Here is an 18,562-nt window from a genome sequence, read left to right as displayed (position 1 = left end):
TTCTGGTTTTCTGTGCAATGCCCTGGGGATGGTGGCCTGCCAAGAACTGTCTTTTCAATTGTTACAGTCCCCTAGAGCTCAGTAATGTCAGCCTCCTTGTCCAACAGAGAGGGCAATCAAGGGGTGGCCCTTGTGTGTATTGCACATGCCTGCTGGCTTTAGCAGGTCAGCTGGAGAGTGTAAGCGGTGAGGCTGGCCCCCCGGCTTTCCAAACACAGTGGGAAAATGTCTTTACCACACATGCCCATGGTTTCAGCAGTGCCGCAGGACAGTGCCTTGCCTTTGTACCCCTACCAGCTTTGGTCTCGGAGTGGGAGAATGCCACACTGCTCATGCTTGTCAGCCTCAGCCAGGGAGTGGCTGAATGTGGCCCCGGAATTTAGCTAGGGAGCAATAGAATGTCAGCGATAGAATGTCTGTTCCTGCTTATCCACTCCAACCAGTAGTGAGGAAGTGCTGCAACCCCCTGAGCTTTCCTGCTTCATCAAGGCAGTGGTTGCCACCACTTTCTCCTGATTGTCTTAGCAAGATTGGAGGGAGGGTGCTGCCTCTGATCTAGCCCAGCTATGCTAGCAGGGTACCAGGCGAGTGCAGTAATGGCATCCACCAGTGCCTTTCTCTCCAAGAGGAGATTCTGCTGTGCCCTGCCCCTCCAGCAGTTGCTTTTATTTTTACTTATTTTTAATTTATATTTTATTTATTGTTGCTGCACGCGGGCTTTCTCTAGTTTTGGCGAGCAGGGGCTACTACTCTTCATTATGGTGTGCAGGCTTCTCGTTGCAGTGGCTTCTCTTGTTGCGGAGCAGGGGCTCTATGCATGCGGGCTTCAGTAGTTGTGGTACATAGGCTCAGTAGTTGTGGTGCACGGGCTCAGCAGTGTGGCTCGCGGGTTCTAGAGCGCAGGCTCAGTAGTTGTGGTGCACGAGCTTAGTTGCTCTGCGGCATGTGGGATCTTCCCAGACCAGGGCTCGAACCCATGTTCCCTGCATTGGCAGGAGGATTCTTAACCACTGCACCACCAGGGAAGCCCTTGATGCGATTTTAAATGGGATTGTCTTCTTGCTTTCTCTTTTTGATAGCTTATTATTAGTGTATGAAAAACAATAGATCTAAAAAAACTTATTTATTTACTTATTTATTTTGGCTGTGCTGGGTCTTAGTTGCGACATGCTGGATCTTTGTTGCGGCATGCGGACTTCTTAGTTGCGGCATGCGGACCTCTTAGTTGCGGCATGCAGACTCTTAGTTGTGGCATGCATTCAGGATTTAGTTCCCCAACCAGGGATGGAACTTGGGCCCCCTGCATTGGGAGCAAAGAGTCTTACCCACTGGACCACCAGAGAAGTCCCAATAGATTTTTTAAATGTATTAATCTTGTATCCTGCCACTTTACCTAAGTCATTTATTAGTTCTAATAGTGGAGACTTTAGGGTTTTCTATATATGGTATCATGTCATTTCAAATAGTGGCAGTTTTACTCCTTCCCTTCCAAATTTGGATGCCTTTAATTTTTTTTCTTTGTCTGTTTGCTGTGGCTAGGACTTCCAATTCTATATTAAACCAAAGCGGCAAGAATGGGCATCATTGTCTTGTTCCTGATGTTAGAGGAAAAACTTTCAGCTTTTCACCATTGAGCATGATGTTAGCTGTGGGTTTGTCATAAATGGGCTTTATTATGTTCAGATATGTTCCCTCTATACCCACTTTGATGAAAGTTTTTATCATGAACGAATGTTGAATTTTATCAAATGCTGCATCCCATAGGTATTAGAAAGCTATGTTTCCATGTTCATTTGTCTTGAAGTATTTTCTGATCTCCTTTTCAATTTCTTCATTGACCCATTGGTTTTTTAGTAGCATATTGTTTCATTTTTCCCATTTTTCTTCCTGTAATTGCTTTCTAGTTTTATACCATTGTGGTTGGAAGAAATGCTTGATACAACTCCTATTCTCTGAAATTTGTTGAGAGTTATTTTTGGCCTAACATATGATCTATTCTGGAGAACATACCATGTGTACTTGATAAGAATGTGTATTCTGATCTTTTGGGATGGAATGTCCTGTAGATATCTATTAAGATTAACCGGTCTAATGCGTCATTTAAGACCATTGTTTCCTTCTTGATTTTCTGTATGGATGCTTCGTCCATTGATGTAAGTGAGGCGTAAAGTCCCCTACTATTAATGTATTATTGCCAGTTTCTCCCTTTATGTCTGTTAATATTTGCTTTATATATTTAGGTGCTTCTGTATTAGGTGCATATATGTTGGTGAGTATTATATCCTCTTCTTGTATCACTTTATCATTAAATAATGCCCTCTTTGTCATTTGTTATAGACTTTGTTATTAAGTCTATTTTGTCTGATATGAGTATTGCTCCCCCCCACATTTGCAAGAAATTTCTTTTTACGTCTCTTTGCTTTCAGTTTGTGTGTGTGTCTTTAGCTCTTTTAAGCAGAATATAGATGGGTCTTGGTTTTTTTTAATCCAGTCATCCTCCTTGTGTCTTTTGATTGAAGCATTTATTCCATTGACATTTAAAGTGATGTTTAAAAAAATTTATTATTTTATTTTTGGCTGCATTGGGTCTTCGTTGCTGCACACGGGCTTTCTCTAGCTGCAGCGAGTGGGGGCTACTCTTCATTGCAGTGCGCGGGCTTCTCATTGTGGTGGCTTCTCTTGTTGCAGAGCATGGGCTCTAGGTGCTCGGGCTTCAGTAGTTGTGGCACGTGGGCTCAGTAGTTGTGGCTTGCAGGCTCTAGAGCACAGGCTCAGTAGTTATGGCGCACAGACTTAGTTGCTCCACAGCATGTTGGATCTTCCTGGACCAGGGCTCAAACCCACATCCCCTGCATTGGCAGGCGGATTCTTAACCATTGTGCCACCAGGGAAGACCCAGTGATTTTTGATTTGTATGTACTTATTGCCATCTTGTTCCCTGTATTCTGGTTGTTTCTGTAGTTCTTCTCTGTACTTTTCCTCTTCTTTTAGTTTCTTCCCTATGGTTTGATGATTTTTTTTTTTTTAGTGGTATGCTTGTGTTCCTTGCTCTCTACTTTTTTTTTTTTTTTTTTTTTTGCGGTATGCGGGCCTCTCACTGCTGTGGCCTCTCCTGTTGTGGAGCACAGGCCCCGGACGCGCAGGCTCAGCAGCCGTGGCTCACGGGCCCAGCCGCTCTGTGGCATGCGGGATCCTCCTGAACCGGGGCACGAATCCGCGTCCCCTGCATCGGCAGGTGGACTCTGAACCACTGCGCCACCAGGGAAGCCCTCTCTCTACTTTTTTGTGTATTTATTGTACGTTTTTGATTTGTTATTACTATTGGGTTCATATATGTTGATCTTTAATTGTATCTCCTGTTTTAAACTGGTAATCGTTTAAGTTCTAACACATTCTAAAAGATCTGTATTTTAACTCCTCTCCCCCACACTTTGTGTTTTTGATATCATATTTTACATCTTCATGTTTATCCCATTATCCTTTTTATTCTAATGCATATTAGAATGCATATTCCAACTTGTTTTTGCCAAAAACATAAAACCCCAGAATGGTGAAATGAGTAGGACAATAAACTCCTGTATACCTTTGCCCTAGACTAATTACTAATATTTTGGTCACATTTTAGCCTGCTTCTCATCACTCTAATCAACCACTATTAATGTCATGCACACAGTTTATTTCCTTTGCCACTGAACAACTTTCTTATATGCTTCAATTTTTTAATGCAGGTGTAATTTGCAGTGGAGAAATGCAGAGATTTACCTGTTACAGTTTTGGGTTTTGACAAATACATACACTTATGTAACCCATACCTCCTTAAAGATTATTTCTGTTACCCCAGAACGTTCTTACATGCCCTTTCCCAGTCATCCTTACCCCCTCGGAAGCATATACTGTTCCAACTTCTTTCACTTCAGAGGAGTAGTCTTCCCTGTTCTTGACGATGTTACATGTATCAGTGTATCTTTCCTTTTTATTGCTGAGTAGTGTTCCATTTTATGAATATATTTAATTATTCATTTTCCTGTTGGGTTGAATATATATTTTTGAGCTATTATGAATAAAGCTGTTGTGAACTTTGTAATACAAGTTTTTATGTGTCATGGAGTTTGAGTCACCATTTGGGTGAGCTGAGACAGATAGTCAATCGAATGTGTATAATATGAGGCTCTGTTAAGTGATTTAAAGAAAAAAAAAAGGAGCGGAAGCATGATAGAGGGTGATCTTTCTGATCGGAAAATATTTTAGCAGTGACCTAAAAAAAGTATGTAAGAGAACTATGGAGATAACTAGGGTATAACTTGATAATTCCAAGGAGATAGCAGAAAATGGAGCGTTCCTGAGGCAGGAGTGTGCTTGGCATATTCCAATGTGGGTGAGCAGGGTAGAGGGCTAGGTCAGAGAGATATTGATACCATAATAGAAGAGCAAGAAAGGAGTTAAGGACATGAACAGTGTTTTTTTCTTACGAGGAAAGTAAATGAATGGATTCACAATACGACGGTTGCCAGCAACAATAATAACTGCATAAAGTTTATTGAGTTCTTACATGTTGCAGCACCTTGTTTAGTCCAATCCATATCTTATATTTTTTAAACTTCACAACAATACTATGTGAGGTATTGGTACTTATCTCCACTTTACAGATGAGAGAATTAAAGCACTAAGGAATTAGATACATTAGCCTTTATCAGTACATTTATTTATTTTCCAACAGAGTTCTTCTTGGTCATAACTTTCTGACAGTAGATTTTTCAGTGAGCCACGGTAACAGAGGAACAAATTCTGGTTCGCACGTGGTTTAGTACCACAATAACTTGGGAGAATTATTTAGCCTCTCAAAGTCTCATTTTACTCCTTTGTCAAATGTATGATTTCTACTTTGTGTTTGTTAAGGTCTGGTGAGTCAAATCTGTGAAAGAGCACAAGAGGCCTGATCCTTGAAGAGAAATAATGTGATGCCACTAAATATTAAGGGATACCTCACATGCTGAACATTTTAACTTATGGAGGAAGATAATAAAGCGAGCAATAACTTAAAAATGGTGTGTTTGACATTTTAAACTTTCTGAAGTCACGGAGGAGTCTAAAATGTATACTCATGTTTTGTATACTTGAGGCAGATGCAAAGATTTACTTGATGTTCATGGTTTTTTTTTTTTTTTTTTTTTTTTTTTGCTGCGTTGGGTCTTTGTTGCTGTGCGCAGGCTTTTCTCTGGTTGCGGCGAGCTGGGGCTACTCTTCGTTGTGGTGCTCGGGCTTCTCATTGCAGTGGCTTCTCTTGTTGCAGAGCATGGGCTCTAGGTGTGCGGGCTTCAGTAGTTGTGGCACGCGGGCTCAGTAGTTCTGGCTCACGGGCTCTAGAGTACAGACTCAGTAGTTGTGGCGCACAGGCTTAGTTGCTCCGTGGCGTGTGGGATTTTCCCAGAGCAGGGCTCGAACCCGTGTTCCTTGCATTGGCAGGCGGATTCTTAACCAGTGCGCCACCTGGTGATCATGTTTTGATAAAACTGTTCAAGGCAATAAGATTTCTGTCCTGTTTTTCTTGGGGTTGGTTGATGGCACCCGCAGCCTATGTGTCTGTTTTCCCATTTCTCTCTCTTCATCTCATCTTCCACTTTATCTCTGTCTTCTTTGTCCTAAAAAAATTCCTCACATTTTTCTCTGTTTAGGTGAGAAATAAACCTGAAGAGTATTCAGTTCATAATGGTGATTGTTTTGTAGCACAAAATAGAACATTGCGTAATAAAATAGAACTTTTTAGTGGGAAAATATCCACACAGAATCTAAAATTACACACAATAAAATGTATTGACTACAAACTAACGGTGGAATCATACTTTCTAGCTAAAATTTAGATCTGCAGATATGACTACAACTTGAAGCTCACATTGAGAGAATCTATGATGAAAATGGGTTTGGACAACCTCATTGAATTAAATATTTTCTAAAAGAATTATTTCAATAAAATAACAAATGGAATGGAAGAGTTGGAAACAGTTTAACTGATAAAATGAATTAAATTGTTCAATGGAATCTTTCTGCAGAAGGCACTCTCAGTTAAAATTAGTACCTACTTAATACACTTTTGTGTAAAATCTCTGTTTTCCAGTCATCCTCAACATCAAAAGAGTAGAGCTGGAATATCTTATTATCAGTTGGATGTTTATTTGCCTCTGGATATGATTTGGATCCATACAGGAGTGGTTTCTATTTGATATCTTGAAATCCTTAAGGCTGATCCATGAACTTAAACTCTTTAGTTAATGAGTTTACAATAGTGTGTATGATGGGGGGTGTTATTCAACATTTTCTGACATGCAAACTGTCTTGAATTTTGTTGAGGGGGAGAGGAGTTGGTGACTTGGTGGGCAGGCACATTTTCATTACTTTAATTGTGCGATTTATTAGGATTTTAAGCTTTTTATAAATGTTTTAGTGTTACAGGACAGAATTAAAAGGATTTAGAATAAAAGGAGTTTAACAAAAGGACTTTGCAACAGGATTGCAATAGTTTTTATATTTGATGGATTTAGCTAACGGCTTTTCATTTCAATCATCATGCTACATTCTGTTAAATGCTGTAGAACAGGTGTGTGTAACGTCATTCTCTCTATTGTACATGCAAATAAACACAATTTTATGTATAAAAAGTTAATCCTCTACAATTTGGAGGATTACATTATGGGAGGGTGATGACTCCGTTAGGCATCTTGGAGAGTACATGCTATTTATATTGCAAGAAAAATCAGGTTAATAGCTATGGTGTTCATGAGATTATAGAATTTTTATACCAACACTTTAAAAAATTGTATTTATTCAAACCATCCACAAAGAAATTATTTAAGGCAGAGTTAAGGTTTTGTTACATGGTTTTCCAACTTTGAAAAAATTTAATATAGAGTGTGCCTCAAAGATATTTGAAGGATTTGTTATGGTTTGTTTGCTTACTGAAGATTCGTCTTTTCTAGTTACAAGGTTTTGGTAGTACAGTGGGGGCTTTTGGCTTTATGTTGTTCTTAAGTGAGGGCATTATTTTGTAGTTTAAATTTTTTGCTTGGTTACCTTTTCTGAATATCCATGACGCTTATCTTTAGTAAGCGTCAGGTGACTGACCTAGAGAACAGATTCAGTAGGACTGTTGTAACCCAGTAGGTCAGCGGAAACCAATGGAATTCTTCAATTCAGGTTTGAGAAACACAAAAACAATCAAACCATTCTTGCCAGTATTATTTGCATTTTAAAGACATGATGTATCATTCATCAAAATATCAAATTGGTATGTATAATACAGGTACAAACCATAAAGACCTTGTCAGAACACCAGGATGCAGAGGGAAAATAGGTATTGTTAAAGGTGAAGGTGAAATATGGAGGAGTGAAGAATTGGCCTTGTATAGCTGAAGTTCAATTATAATTAATTTGGAAAATAAATGTTATGGGCTTTGGACCAGTTAATTTTTAACTTGTGCTTCGCTCGAAAGTCATATTGTTAATTCTGAAATCTGATTTATTTGTTTAGCAGGGGTAAGAGCACACAATCCGTAGTAAATTAATGTTTGGTGAAGATGTAGTCACTGATCTTTATAAGCTTCTCAAAATTTAAATTAGTTATGGAGAACTTTATTCATCAACACTGTTTATAGTTTTGGATCCTTTTTTTTAATAGTTTTGCTCTTTTTAAGGTGTGATAATACAGTCTGTTAGTGGATCATAGAACTTGTCTTAACCTATTTAGTATAATTATTATAACAATTTAAAAGTATATTATGTCAGATCACAATCTAAATGTGTAACCATTAACCTGTCCTCCTCTGGATTAAACTTCATTATTTTTGGAGGGATCCATTAACGAGGATTATTAACATTAACATTACAGTTGCTGTTTACCATCTAGCAAAGAAATGAAACATTATTAAAAGAGAGCTGAAGTCCCCTGGCTACCTCTCCCAAATATTGTCTTCATCCTAAACCCCTAAGAGGACTATTCCTATCCTGAAATTGGTGTTTATGTGTTTAGCACTTAAGATAACTAAATATCTGTCTATACATCTAACTACACACACTCATGTGGGCACACACTTGTTCAAGCACACAACTTGTACCTTTTTCAAAATTGTGGTAAAAATCACATAACATAAAATTTACCGTCGTTAGGGCTTCCTTGGTGACGCAGTGGTTAAGAGTCCGCTTGCCAATGCAGGGGACATGGGTTCGAGCTCTGGTCTGGGAAGATTCCACGTGCTGTGGAGCAGCTAAGCCCGTGCGCCAAAACTACTGAGCCTGCGCTCTAGAGCCCGCGAGCCACAATTACTGAAGCCTGTGTGCTTGGAGCCTGTGCTCTGCAACAGGAGAAGCCACCACAGTAAGAAGCCCGCGCACCGCAACTAAAGAAAGCCTGCATGCAGCAGCAAAGACCCAAGGCAGCCAAACATAAAGAAAAAAAAATTACCATCTTTAAATCTTTACAAACTTTTTTTTTCCTGCCCAGCTGTGCTGCGCAGCATGCGAGATCTTAGTTCCCTGACCAGGGATTGAACCCGTGTCCCGTGGTCCCATGAAGTGGAGGCACAGAGCCCTAACCATTGGACTGCCAGGGAATTCCCGGCAAACTTTTAATTGTACCGCTTGGCAGTGTTAAGTGCATTCAAAGAACTCTGTACCCATTGAACACCAGCTCTCCATTTCTCTCTCCATCACTAGTCCCCATCACATTTTTCTTTCTGTTTCTAGGAATTGGACTACTTTAGATTCCCCATACAAGTGGAATAATATACTATTTGTCTTTTCATGAATAGTGTATTTCATTTAGCATAATGTCCTCAAGATTCATCTGTGTGTAGCATGTGACAAGATTTCCTTTTTAATATATACATTTTCTTTATCCAGTCATCATTTGATGGACATTTGTGTTGCTGCCACCTTTTGCTATTGTGAATGATTCTTTAGTGAACATGGGTGTTCAAGAGCTTGCTACATCTTTTTAAAGTTAATATTTTAAGAGCATTTCTTTTTTTTTTGCGGTACGCGGGCCTCTCACTGTTGTGGCCTCTCCCGTTGTGGAGCACAGGCTCCGGACACACAGGCTCAGCGGCCATGGCCCACGGGCCCAGCCGCTCCGCGGCATGTGGGATCTTCCTGGACCGGGGCACGAACCCATGTCCCCTGCATTGACAGGCGGACTCTCAACCACTGTGCCACCAGGGAAGCCCTAAGAGCATTTTATAGATACCAGAATTGAGCAGAAAGTACAGAGTTGCTGTATATCTCCTGACCCCTCACATCTCACAACTTCCCCCACTATTCATACCCTGCACCACAGAGGTACCCACACTGACATCATTATCACCCAAAGTCCATAATTCTCATTAGGGTTCCCTATTGGTGTTGTACATTCAGTAGGTTTTGACAAATGCATAAGGACATGTATCCACCATTGTAGTGTCTGAACAGAATAGTTTTCCTGCCCTAAGCATCCTCTGTGCTTTACTTACTCATGCGTCCCTCCTTCTTAACCCCTGAAGACCACTCATTTTTTTTTTTTTTTTTAGCAGTACGCGGGCCTCTCACTGTTGTGGCCTCTTCCGTTGCGGAGCACAGGCTCCGGACGTGCAGGCTTAGCGGCCATGGCTGAGCTGGCCATGGCCAGCCGCTCTGCGGCATGTGGGATCTTCCCGGACTGGGGCATGAACCCGTGTCCCCTGCATCGGCAGGCGGACTCTCAACCACTGCGCCACCAGGGAAGCCCACCACTCATCTTTTTACTGTCTCAGTATTTTTACTGTCTCAGTAACTGTCTTTTGCCTTTTCCAGAGCCATTCAGTATGTATTTAAGTTTCCGCCGTGTTTTTTCATGGCTTGATAGCTCATTTCATTTTAGTCCTGAGTCATATTCCGTTGTCTGGTGGTACCACAGTTTATTTATCCACTCATCTACTGAAGGGCATCTTGATTGCTTCCAAGTTTTGGCAACTGGGAACAAAGCTGATATAAATGTCCATGTGCAGGTTTTTGTATAAACAGTTTTCAACTCCTTTGGGTAAATACCAAGGAGCATGATTGCTGGATCTTGTAGTAAGAGCATGTTTAGTTTAGTAAGAAACTGCCACACTGTCTTACGATGTGGCTGTACCGTTTTGCATTCCCTCTAGCGATGATTGAGAGTTCTTGTTGGTCTGCATCCTTGTCAGCATCCGGTGTTGTCATTGTTTTACATTTTGGCTGGTCTAGTATGTGTGGAGTGGTATCTTATTGTTGTTTTGATTTGAATTTCCCTGATGACCTGTGATGTGGAGCATCTTTTCATATGCTTATTGGCCATCTGTATATTTACTTTGGTTAAGTGTCTGTTCAGATCTTTTTCTCAGTTTTAAATTGGGCTGTTCGTATTCTTACTGTTTAGTTTTAAAAGTATTTTGTTATATTTGGGATAACACTCCTTTATCAGATGTGTCTTTTGCAAGTATTTCTCCAAGTCTGTGGCTTTTCGTCTCACTCTTGACATATGTACCTTTTTAAAGAGCATAAACTAAATTACATAATATTAAAAGAAAATATTTATCCTCTTTATTCTACCTTCCATTTAAAAATAACCTGCCTTCTGAGATATTACATATTTACCAGAAAGTTGCAAAAATACTACAGACAGGTCTTGTGCACCCTCTGCCCAGCTGGTTACATCTTATATACAATATAAAAACCAGGAAACTGACATTGGTGGGATGTGTGCACATAGTTCCATGTCATTTTATCACATGTGTACATTCATGTAACCACTACCATAATCAAGATACAGATCTATTTCATCACTACAGTAATCTCCCTGACACCATCTCTGTCCACCATCCCTAACTTTTGGGAATTTATCAGTCTGTTTTCCATCTCTGTACTAATTTTGTCATTTCAAGAGTATTACATAAGTGGATTTACACAGTATTGCTTTTTCACTTAGTACAAGTTTGTTGAGGTGTATCCAAGTTGTTTAGTGTATCAATAGTTAGTTCCTTCTTACTACTGATTAATATTTCATGGTGTGGAGGTAAAATTCATCTGCTGAAGGACATCAGGGATGATTTCACTTATTTTGCTGTTTAAAATAAATCTACTGTGAAATTTGTGTACAAGTTTGTGTGGGTGTAGTTTTTATTTTTCTGGGATAAATGCCCAGTAGTATGATTGCTGGGATATATGGTAAGTGTATGTTTAGGTTTTTTGTTTCTGCTCTTTTAAAGAAACTGCCACACTCTTTTCTAAAGGGGCTGTACTATTTTATATTTCCACCAGGAATGTGTGAAAGATCTAAGTTCTCTGCACTTTTTGTCAGCATTTGCTTTTTACATTTCCCTGGTAGCTACTGTTGTTGAAAATCTTTTCATTTGCATATCTGCTTTCCATATCTTATTTTCAGTGAAATATCTCATGTCTTTTGCCCATTTAAAGTTGGATTTTTGTTTTTTAGTTTTGAGTATGTTGAGATTATTTCATATATTCTAGATGGGTCCTTTGTTAAATATGTGTTTTACAAGTATTTTTTCCAATGTGTAGCTTGTTTTTAATTTTAATTATAGCCAACTTATTGCTTTTTTCGGTCTCATGGATCATATTTTCTGTGTCATGTCTGAGACCTCTTCACCAAGCCCTAGGTCCTACGATTTTCTTTTGTTTTCTTCTAAAAGTTATATAGTCTTACATTTTAATCTCTGATCCATGTTGAGTTAATTTTAGGTAAGGTGTTTTATTTCCAGTTTTATTCTTTTCCTATGGGTATGCAGCTGCCTCAGGACCATTTGTTGAAATGGTTAAACGGTCTTATTCCACTTAATTGCCTTTACACGTCTTTCAAAAATCAGTTGACCATATTTGTTTGGGTCTGTTTCTGGATTGTCTTCAGTTCCATTAATCTGTGCATCTTCTGTCAACTTTATATATCCGTTTACTTAAATTGTCTTTCATTTCCTGCATCAGCATTTTGTAGTTTTCAGTCTCTAAGTCCTGAATATATATTTTAGATTTATACCTGAGTATTTAATGTTCTTTTGAGAAGTTATTAACAGTATTGTATTTTTAATCTGGAATTCTGTGTGCTTGTTGCTAGTATATAGAAATACGGTTGATATTTTGTATGTTGATCTTGACTCTGGTGACCTTGCTGAGCTAACTCACTAGCTGTAGAAGTTTTTGCTGTTGTTGATTCCTTGGGATTTTCAATGTATCAATCATGTTATCTGAAAATAGGGAGTTTTATTTCTTCCTTTCTTATCTGTATGACTTTTTCCCCCTTTCTCTTCTGCTTCGTTGCCTTGTCTAGAACTTCCAGTACTATACTGAATAGTACTGGTGAGAGTGGAGTCCTTGCCTCGTTCTTGCAAAATTCTTGTTTGTCCTTGTTTGTTCTGTGAAAAATTTTGAAACATTTCATGGATTCTTTCCTCCTCTGTTTTTCTCTTTTCTCTCTTTTTGGAATTCCTACCTACGTACTGGAACTTTGAGGCTGTCCTTTAACATTTCTCTTGTGTATGTGTTTGTGTGTGTGTATAAATTAATGCTGTTTTTCTTTTTTTTTTTTTTTTGGTGTTTTTGCTGTGTTCTGTAGGAAACTTTCTCTGATGCTTGTGTTGAGTTTTTAAATAATATCTACCTTGTTTTTAACTTCCCAGAGCTCTTTTATTTTCTAAGTGTCAGTTTTTCATTGCATTCTTATATTGCTTCATGCCTGAAATATCTTCTCATATTTTTAAAATTATTAATGATAGTTTCAAAATTTTTGATACTTTCTTCCTGTACAGAGTTAACCACTTTTCCAGGTGCTTGTACCTGTTTGTAAGCAGCAAACTAAAAAGCTGATTGCAAGCAATGTGTATGTGTTTGCCAACCTCTAACTTTATTGAGGGTGCTTTGGTGTGCTGTTTCTTGGAGCTCTCTGGTTGACAATGTCTTTCAGTCTTTCTTCACAGACTGACTGATTTAATTTTTTTTCTAATACATTGCTATTCATTTTACTAGTCTTTTCTCAGGATTTTGCATTGTTGTGTATTGAGAATGGCCTGAAATTTTGAAGTTTTTAAAGTTTCTGTTGTGACCTTCCTTTATTTAGTTTTGAAATCAAGGTTATACAACTCTTAGGTAATTAGTTAGTGGAATTGGGGGTGGTTTTCTGATTTCATGGTGAATGTGTATAAGGTTGACGTTGCTAATTTTAAAAAAAGGTTTTTAAATGTTGGTTCAATTTTGAAAATAGTTATAAGTTTATTTATAGCTCTTCTAGTTTTTGTTCAGTCAACTGTATAAATATATCAATTTAAATGAATGTTTTGCTATCTCTTTAGCTGTAAATGTTTTGAGAGAATGAAAATAATGGGAAATATACAAGAATACTTCTCAAAGTTTTATTTTACATTTTATTTCATGTTCCTCATCAGGTGCTCAAAAGTGTGACAACTTTGCTGAAAAAAGGCCCCTCCTTGGTGTTTGTAAGAGCACTGGATCTTCTGGGTAAGGAATTAAAAAAAATTTCTTTGAACCACTATTAAAATTTTGTATTATTTCAGAGGGGGAACTTTGATGTCTTCAAATCTTTGTTTACCATAAGAGTATGCTCTTACAAGACAGATGGGAAAGGAAATAAAAACATATTTAGGGTTTTTGTCACTCAGTCCTTGGGATTTTTCTGCTCACTGTTTTCTCAAATGTAGGGTGATAGCAAAACATGAAAGCAAGCCAGCAGTACCTCAGACTTCAGTCTTGAAATAAAAGATTAGCATCGTTAAGAAAAATGTGTTTCAGTTTATGTGTTTATTTACTATTTATAGTGGCCTTCTACAGTGGATTAGAACTTACTATTAGGTCGCCATCGTCGTCATCATCAGTCATCATCACCACCACCACCACTACCACCACCACCATTAACATTTACTGTTGTTGTAGCTAGCATGTGCCTGACACTGTTCTAAAGGCATTCCGTGAATTTTCTCTTTCATTTCTTTCAGCAATACTATGAAATAGATACTGTTCTTAGTCCCATTTTGCAGTTTAGAAACACTCAGGCGCTGAATTCACACAGTGGAGCTGTGGATTCAAACCCAAGCAAGCATTCTCTTAATTCCATGCTGGTTACATTTGTGACCATGAGAGGACTATGGACAAAGATGATTAATGGTTATTACTCAGGAAGTCAGATTTTCCCCTACTTTCTCTATATAATAAATGAGAATATGTGCTTCTTAATGCCTTGTGGTGATTTAGTTATCAGGTTTGTCGTGACCTTTTCACTATGTAATTCCAATTCAGCCGCTGGTAAAATTTCAATGGCCTATACAAACCATGTAATTGAAAGTTACTGGGTAGGCAGTCCAGGGCTAGTGAAGTGTTTCTGTGATATGTCATTAATGACCTAGGTTCTTTCCATTTCTAGTTTTGACATCTTTTAGGATCTGACCCCTTCCCCTAATGATCTCAAGAAGGCTACTGTCTTTTCAGTTAGTGCCTCTCCTCCACTTGAACTCCTAGCTACAAGATAAGCAGGGATATGATTATGGTTTTGTTAGTAAGGTAGAGGATCAAAATGAATATTAGGCTTGGCAACCAGTAGTCCCTGCCCTGTACTTTCAGCTGATAGTGTACACTCTAGGTCATGGATGCAGTGCAGAAGGGAAGAATGTGCTAGTGGTGTTACATGATTAGGTCTTGGAATCTTAATCGTTGCTTTCTGGGGAAATGGTTGGGCTACATACATGCATTACAAGGCAGTTTTCTTCCGGTGTAAATTTTTGGGTTGAAGTGGGCAAAAATTTACTTTGTGCTCATCACTCTGCCAGGTATGGGATGAGGATACAAAGCATGAAAACCGAATTCCTTGTCCCAAAGACTTAAGGATGTTGCTGAAAACAAAAACATAGCACACAGAAAATGATTGTGATATAATGATGTGTAATAGGAATTCAAAGAAGGTAGAGATCAGTGTGCATGGATTAATGGGAGATGGCCTCATTAGGAAGGCACAGCTTATGCTGGATCTAAAGGAATAAGAAAGTTTGGCAGTACATGAAGACGACTAAGGACTTCCAAAGTACGTTATAAAGCTATAAAAGGGGAACAGACACTGGTATAAATATACTTAGGAAAGATGGAGGTTTGTGACTTAGAATGAAGTCCATCTGCAAAACAGGTAATAACAACCATTTCAGTGCTCTAGAACTCAACCAAAGGCTTCCAACAATGTGGAAAGTGTTTATGTTTGAGAAACCGGTAAATATTAAGCCATAACAGTGGCAATCTGTCACATTCATGCCCGGAAGCTGCTCCCATCACACTCCACCCTTTTCCCTTCCAACTTGCTTGATTTTCCAGGGTGTGCAATGTCATGATGATGCCCAGCAGCATTGTCCCTGGAAGTTATGGTCTTGGGGTCATGAGATTTGTGCAGGCCCATGGCTCTTTTAGCCTAAAGTCATGGTTAGCTGAGGCTTCATGTAGGGGCAGAGGAGCCATGAAAGCATCCAGGGAAAGCTAAAATCTGGAAGACTTGAAAATGTCTGCCTGTTGAACGTGTTCCTCTACCCACACATAGATCCTTTTGGAAAGGATGACAACCTTTATTGACTTAGGGTATTTGAGCAAATTCCCTGTCGAATCTTTGGCTAAATCACTAAGCTACTTAGACACAGGGGCAACCCCCAGGCAAGCAGGCTTTAAAATGAAAACAAGAATTAAAGAAAAGTAAAACTCAACAGAGGCATTAGTAACTGCACATTGTGGAGGAAGAGAGATTTCCAGAATTCTTATACTATTTTATATAACATGTCTAGTTTTCAACATAAAATTATGATACATACCAAGAAATAGGAAAGTGTGATATATTGAGAAAAGTAGGCAATAGAAAGTGTTCCTGATTGTTTCCAATGTTAAAATTTGTAGACAGGGCCTTTAAAGCCATTATTCTATATATGTTCTAAGAACGAAATGAACCGTTTCTGGAATGATAGGAAAGTATGATAACAGTGACTGAACAAATAGAGAATCTCAATAAGAAATTAGAAATTGTAGAAAAACCAAATGGAAATTCTGGAGTTGAAGAGAAAAAAGGTGAAATAAACTCTCCGGAAGAACGCAACACCATATTCAAGTCAGCACAAGTATCAGGGAACTGGTGTGTTGACAAGTGAGCTGAAAGGGAAAGGGAACCAAGCAGAAGAGGGGAAACACCTGTGGTGAAAGAAAACCTTGTTGATTTCACTCTTCCTGGTGTTTAGGTCCCTGTAATTCAGGCGCACCCAGTCCTGTTGAAGCCCCACAAAAAGATGTGTTTACGGAAGGTGCTACCTACTGAGTTTGCTTTGCAGGTTTTGAAAGATTTTCCATTCCTTAGCAACCCTGCTTAACTGTATGATTAAGGAGATTGGTTTTATTTTTACAGGATTCATTTATTGAGTTATCACTTTATCAAAAAATAAGACACGAAAGGAAGGGTTGTATATAGTAGGTGATGAGATGATTTACTGAGGGATGACCATGATGTTATGCAGGTTATATTAGTCAGGGTTCTCCGGAGAATCAGAACTAGTGGGATGTGGGATGTATGTGTGTGGGGAGGGAGGGAGTGGGGGATTGATTTTAAGAAATTGTCTCACATGATTGTGAGGGCTGCAGATCCAAAATCTGGAGACTGAGGGAAGAGTTACAATTTCAATCCAAAGACAGAATTCCCTCTTCCTCCAAGGAAGTCAATGTTTTAAAATTTTATTAGAACTTTGAACTGATTGGATGAGTCCCACTCACATTATGAAGCATAATCTGCTTTACTCAAACTGCTGATTGAAATGTTAGTCTTATATAAAAAATACCTTCAGAGAAACATCTAGAATAATATTTGACCAAATCTGGTTATTGTGGCTTAGCCAAGTTGACACATTAATGACCACAGGGGCGATGAATATAGTTCTGATTAAAATAGCATTTGCGGAACTTCACTGGTGGCGCGGTGGTTAAGAATCCGCCTGCCAATGCAGGGGACACGGGTTTGAGCCCTGGTCTGGGAAGATTCCCACATGCCGCGGAGCAGCAAGGCCCCTGTGCCGAAACTACTGAACCTGCACTCTAGAGCCTGCGAGCCACAACTGCTGAGCCCGCGTGCCTAGAGCCCGTGCTCCACAACAAGAGAAGCCACCGCAATGAGAAGCCTGCACACCACAACGAAGAGTAGCCCCTGCTCACCACAACTAGAGAAAGCCCATGGGCAGCAATGAAGACCCAATGCAGCACCCCCCCCCCCCGAAAAAATAGCATTTGCTGGGCTTCCCTGGTGGCGTAGTGGTTGGGAATCCGCCTGCCAAGGCAGGGGACACGGGTTTGAGCCCTGGTCTGGGAAGATGCCACATGCCGTGGAGCAACTAAGCCCGTGCACCACAACTGCTGAGCCTGTGCTCTAGAGCCCACGAGCCACAACTTCTGGGCCCATGTGCCACAACTACTGAAGCCCATGCACTGCAATGAAGAGTGGCCCCAGCTCTCTGCAACTAAAGAAAGCCCGTGAACAGCAACGAAGACCCAACACAGCCAAAAATAAATTTATTAAAAAAAATAGCATTTACCTATTTCAAAAAAGTCTATTGTAGGCACTCATTTCCCCTGTCCCATTTCTGCTCATTAATTTATTTCTAGTAGGAGAATCATTCTGGAAAGAGACTGCTATATGTCTGTATCATTTGCTGGGTTGTTTTAAGAATGGTTATTGGACTTCCCTGGTGGCTCAGTGGTTGAGAATCTGCCTGCTAATGCAGGGGACACGGGTTCGAGCCCTGGTCTGGGAGGATCCCACATGCCGCGGAGCAACTAGGCCCGTGAGCCACAACTACTGAGCCTGCGTGTCTGGAGCCTGTGCTACACAACGAGAGGCCGCGATAGTAAGAGGCCCGTGCACCGTGATGAAGAGTGGCCCCCACTTGCCACAACTAGAGAATGCCCTCGCACAGAAACGAAGACCCAACACAGCAAAAATAAATACATTAATTAAAAAACTCCTACCAGCATCTTAAAAAAAAAAGTCTTATAAAAAAAAAGAATGGTTATTGATAAATAAATGCAAAGATATTTTCTTTTTGTTGTTTTTGTTTGTTTGCTTTTTTCTTTTGGCTGCGTTGGGTCTTTGTTGCTGCATGGGCTTTCTCTAGCTGTGGTGGGCAGGGGCTACTCTTCGTTGTGGTGTGCAGACTTCTCATTGCAGTGGCCTCTCTTGTTGTGGAACACAGGCTCTAGGAGCGCAAGCTTCAGTAGTTGCGGCACGTGGGCCCCATGGTGTGTGGGCTTGAGTAGTTGTGGCTCCACGGCTCTGGGTCACGTGGACTTCAGTTGTGGTGTGCAGGCTCAGTAGTTGTGGCTCATCGGCTCTAGAGCGCAGGCTCAGTAGTTGTGGCACACGGCTTGGTTGCTTTGCAGCATGTGGGATCTTCCTGGGTTCGAACCTGTGTCCCCTGCATTGGCAGGCTAATTCTTAACCACTGTGCCACCAGGGAAGTATAAATTTTCATATTTATATTAAATTTATAATAACTTTTCAAAGAAAGGGGGG

At 39.8% G+C, this 18,562-nt stretch overlaps 1 protein-coding gene across 9 annotated transcripts in view; it reads left to right on the top strand.

Annotated features, from left to right (window-relative positions):
* BCAS3 (BCAS3 microtubule associated cell migration factor) overlaps positions 1-18,562 on the top strand; it is a 574,202-nt gene that overhangs the window by 73,397 nt on the left and 482,243 nt on the right. For all 9 annotated transcript variants that reach the window (XR_003428780.1, XM_027087291.1, XM_027087292.1 and 6 more), the window contains exon 7: positions 13,419-13,491. Coding sequence is in view for 8 of the 9 variants with exons in the window: in XM_027087291.1 (XP_026943092.1) it covers positions 13,419-13,491 (73 nt within the window). In the remaining variant the exon portion in view is untranslated. The remainder of the gene's footprint in view (positions 1-13,418; positions 13,492-18,562) is intronic.

This window comes from Aethalodelphis obliquidens, unplaced genomic scaffold, assembly GCF_003676395.1.
Source record: "Aethalodelphis obliquidens isolate GAN/ISIS:26980383/991018 unplaced genomic scaffold, ASM367639v1 scaffold58, whole genome shotgun sequence".
In the NCBI taxonomy this organism is placed as follows: Eukaryota; Metazoa; Chordata; class Mammalia; order Artiodactyla; family Delphinidae; genus Aethalodelphis; species Aethalodelphis obliquidens.
Note: the sequence above shows the minus strand (reverse complement) of the source record. Positions and strands in the feature narration are given on the sequence as shown.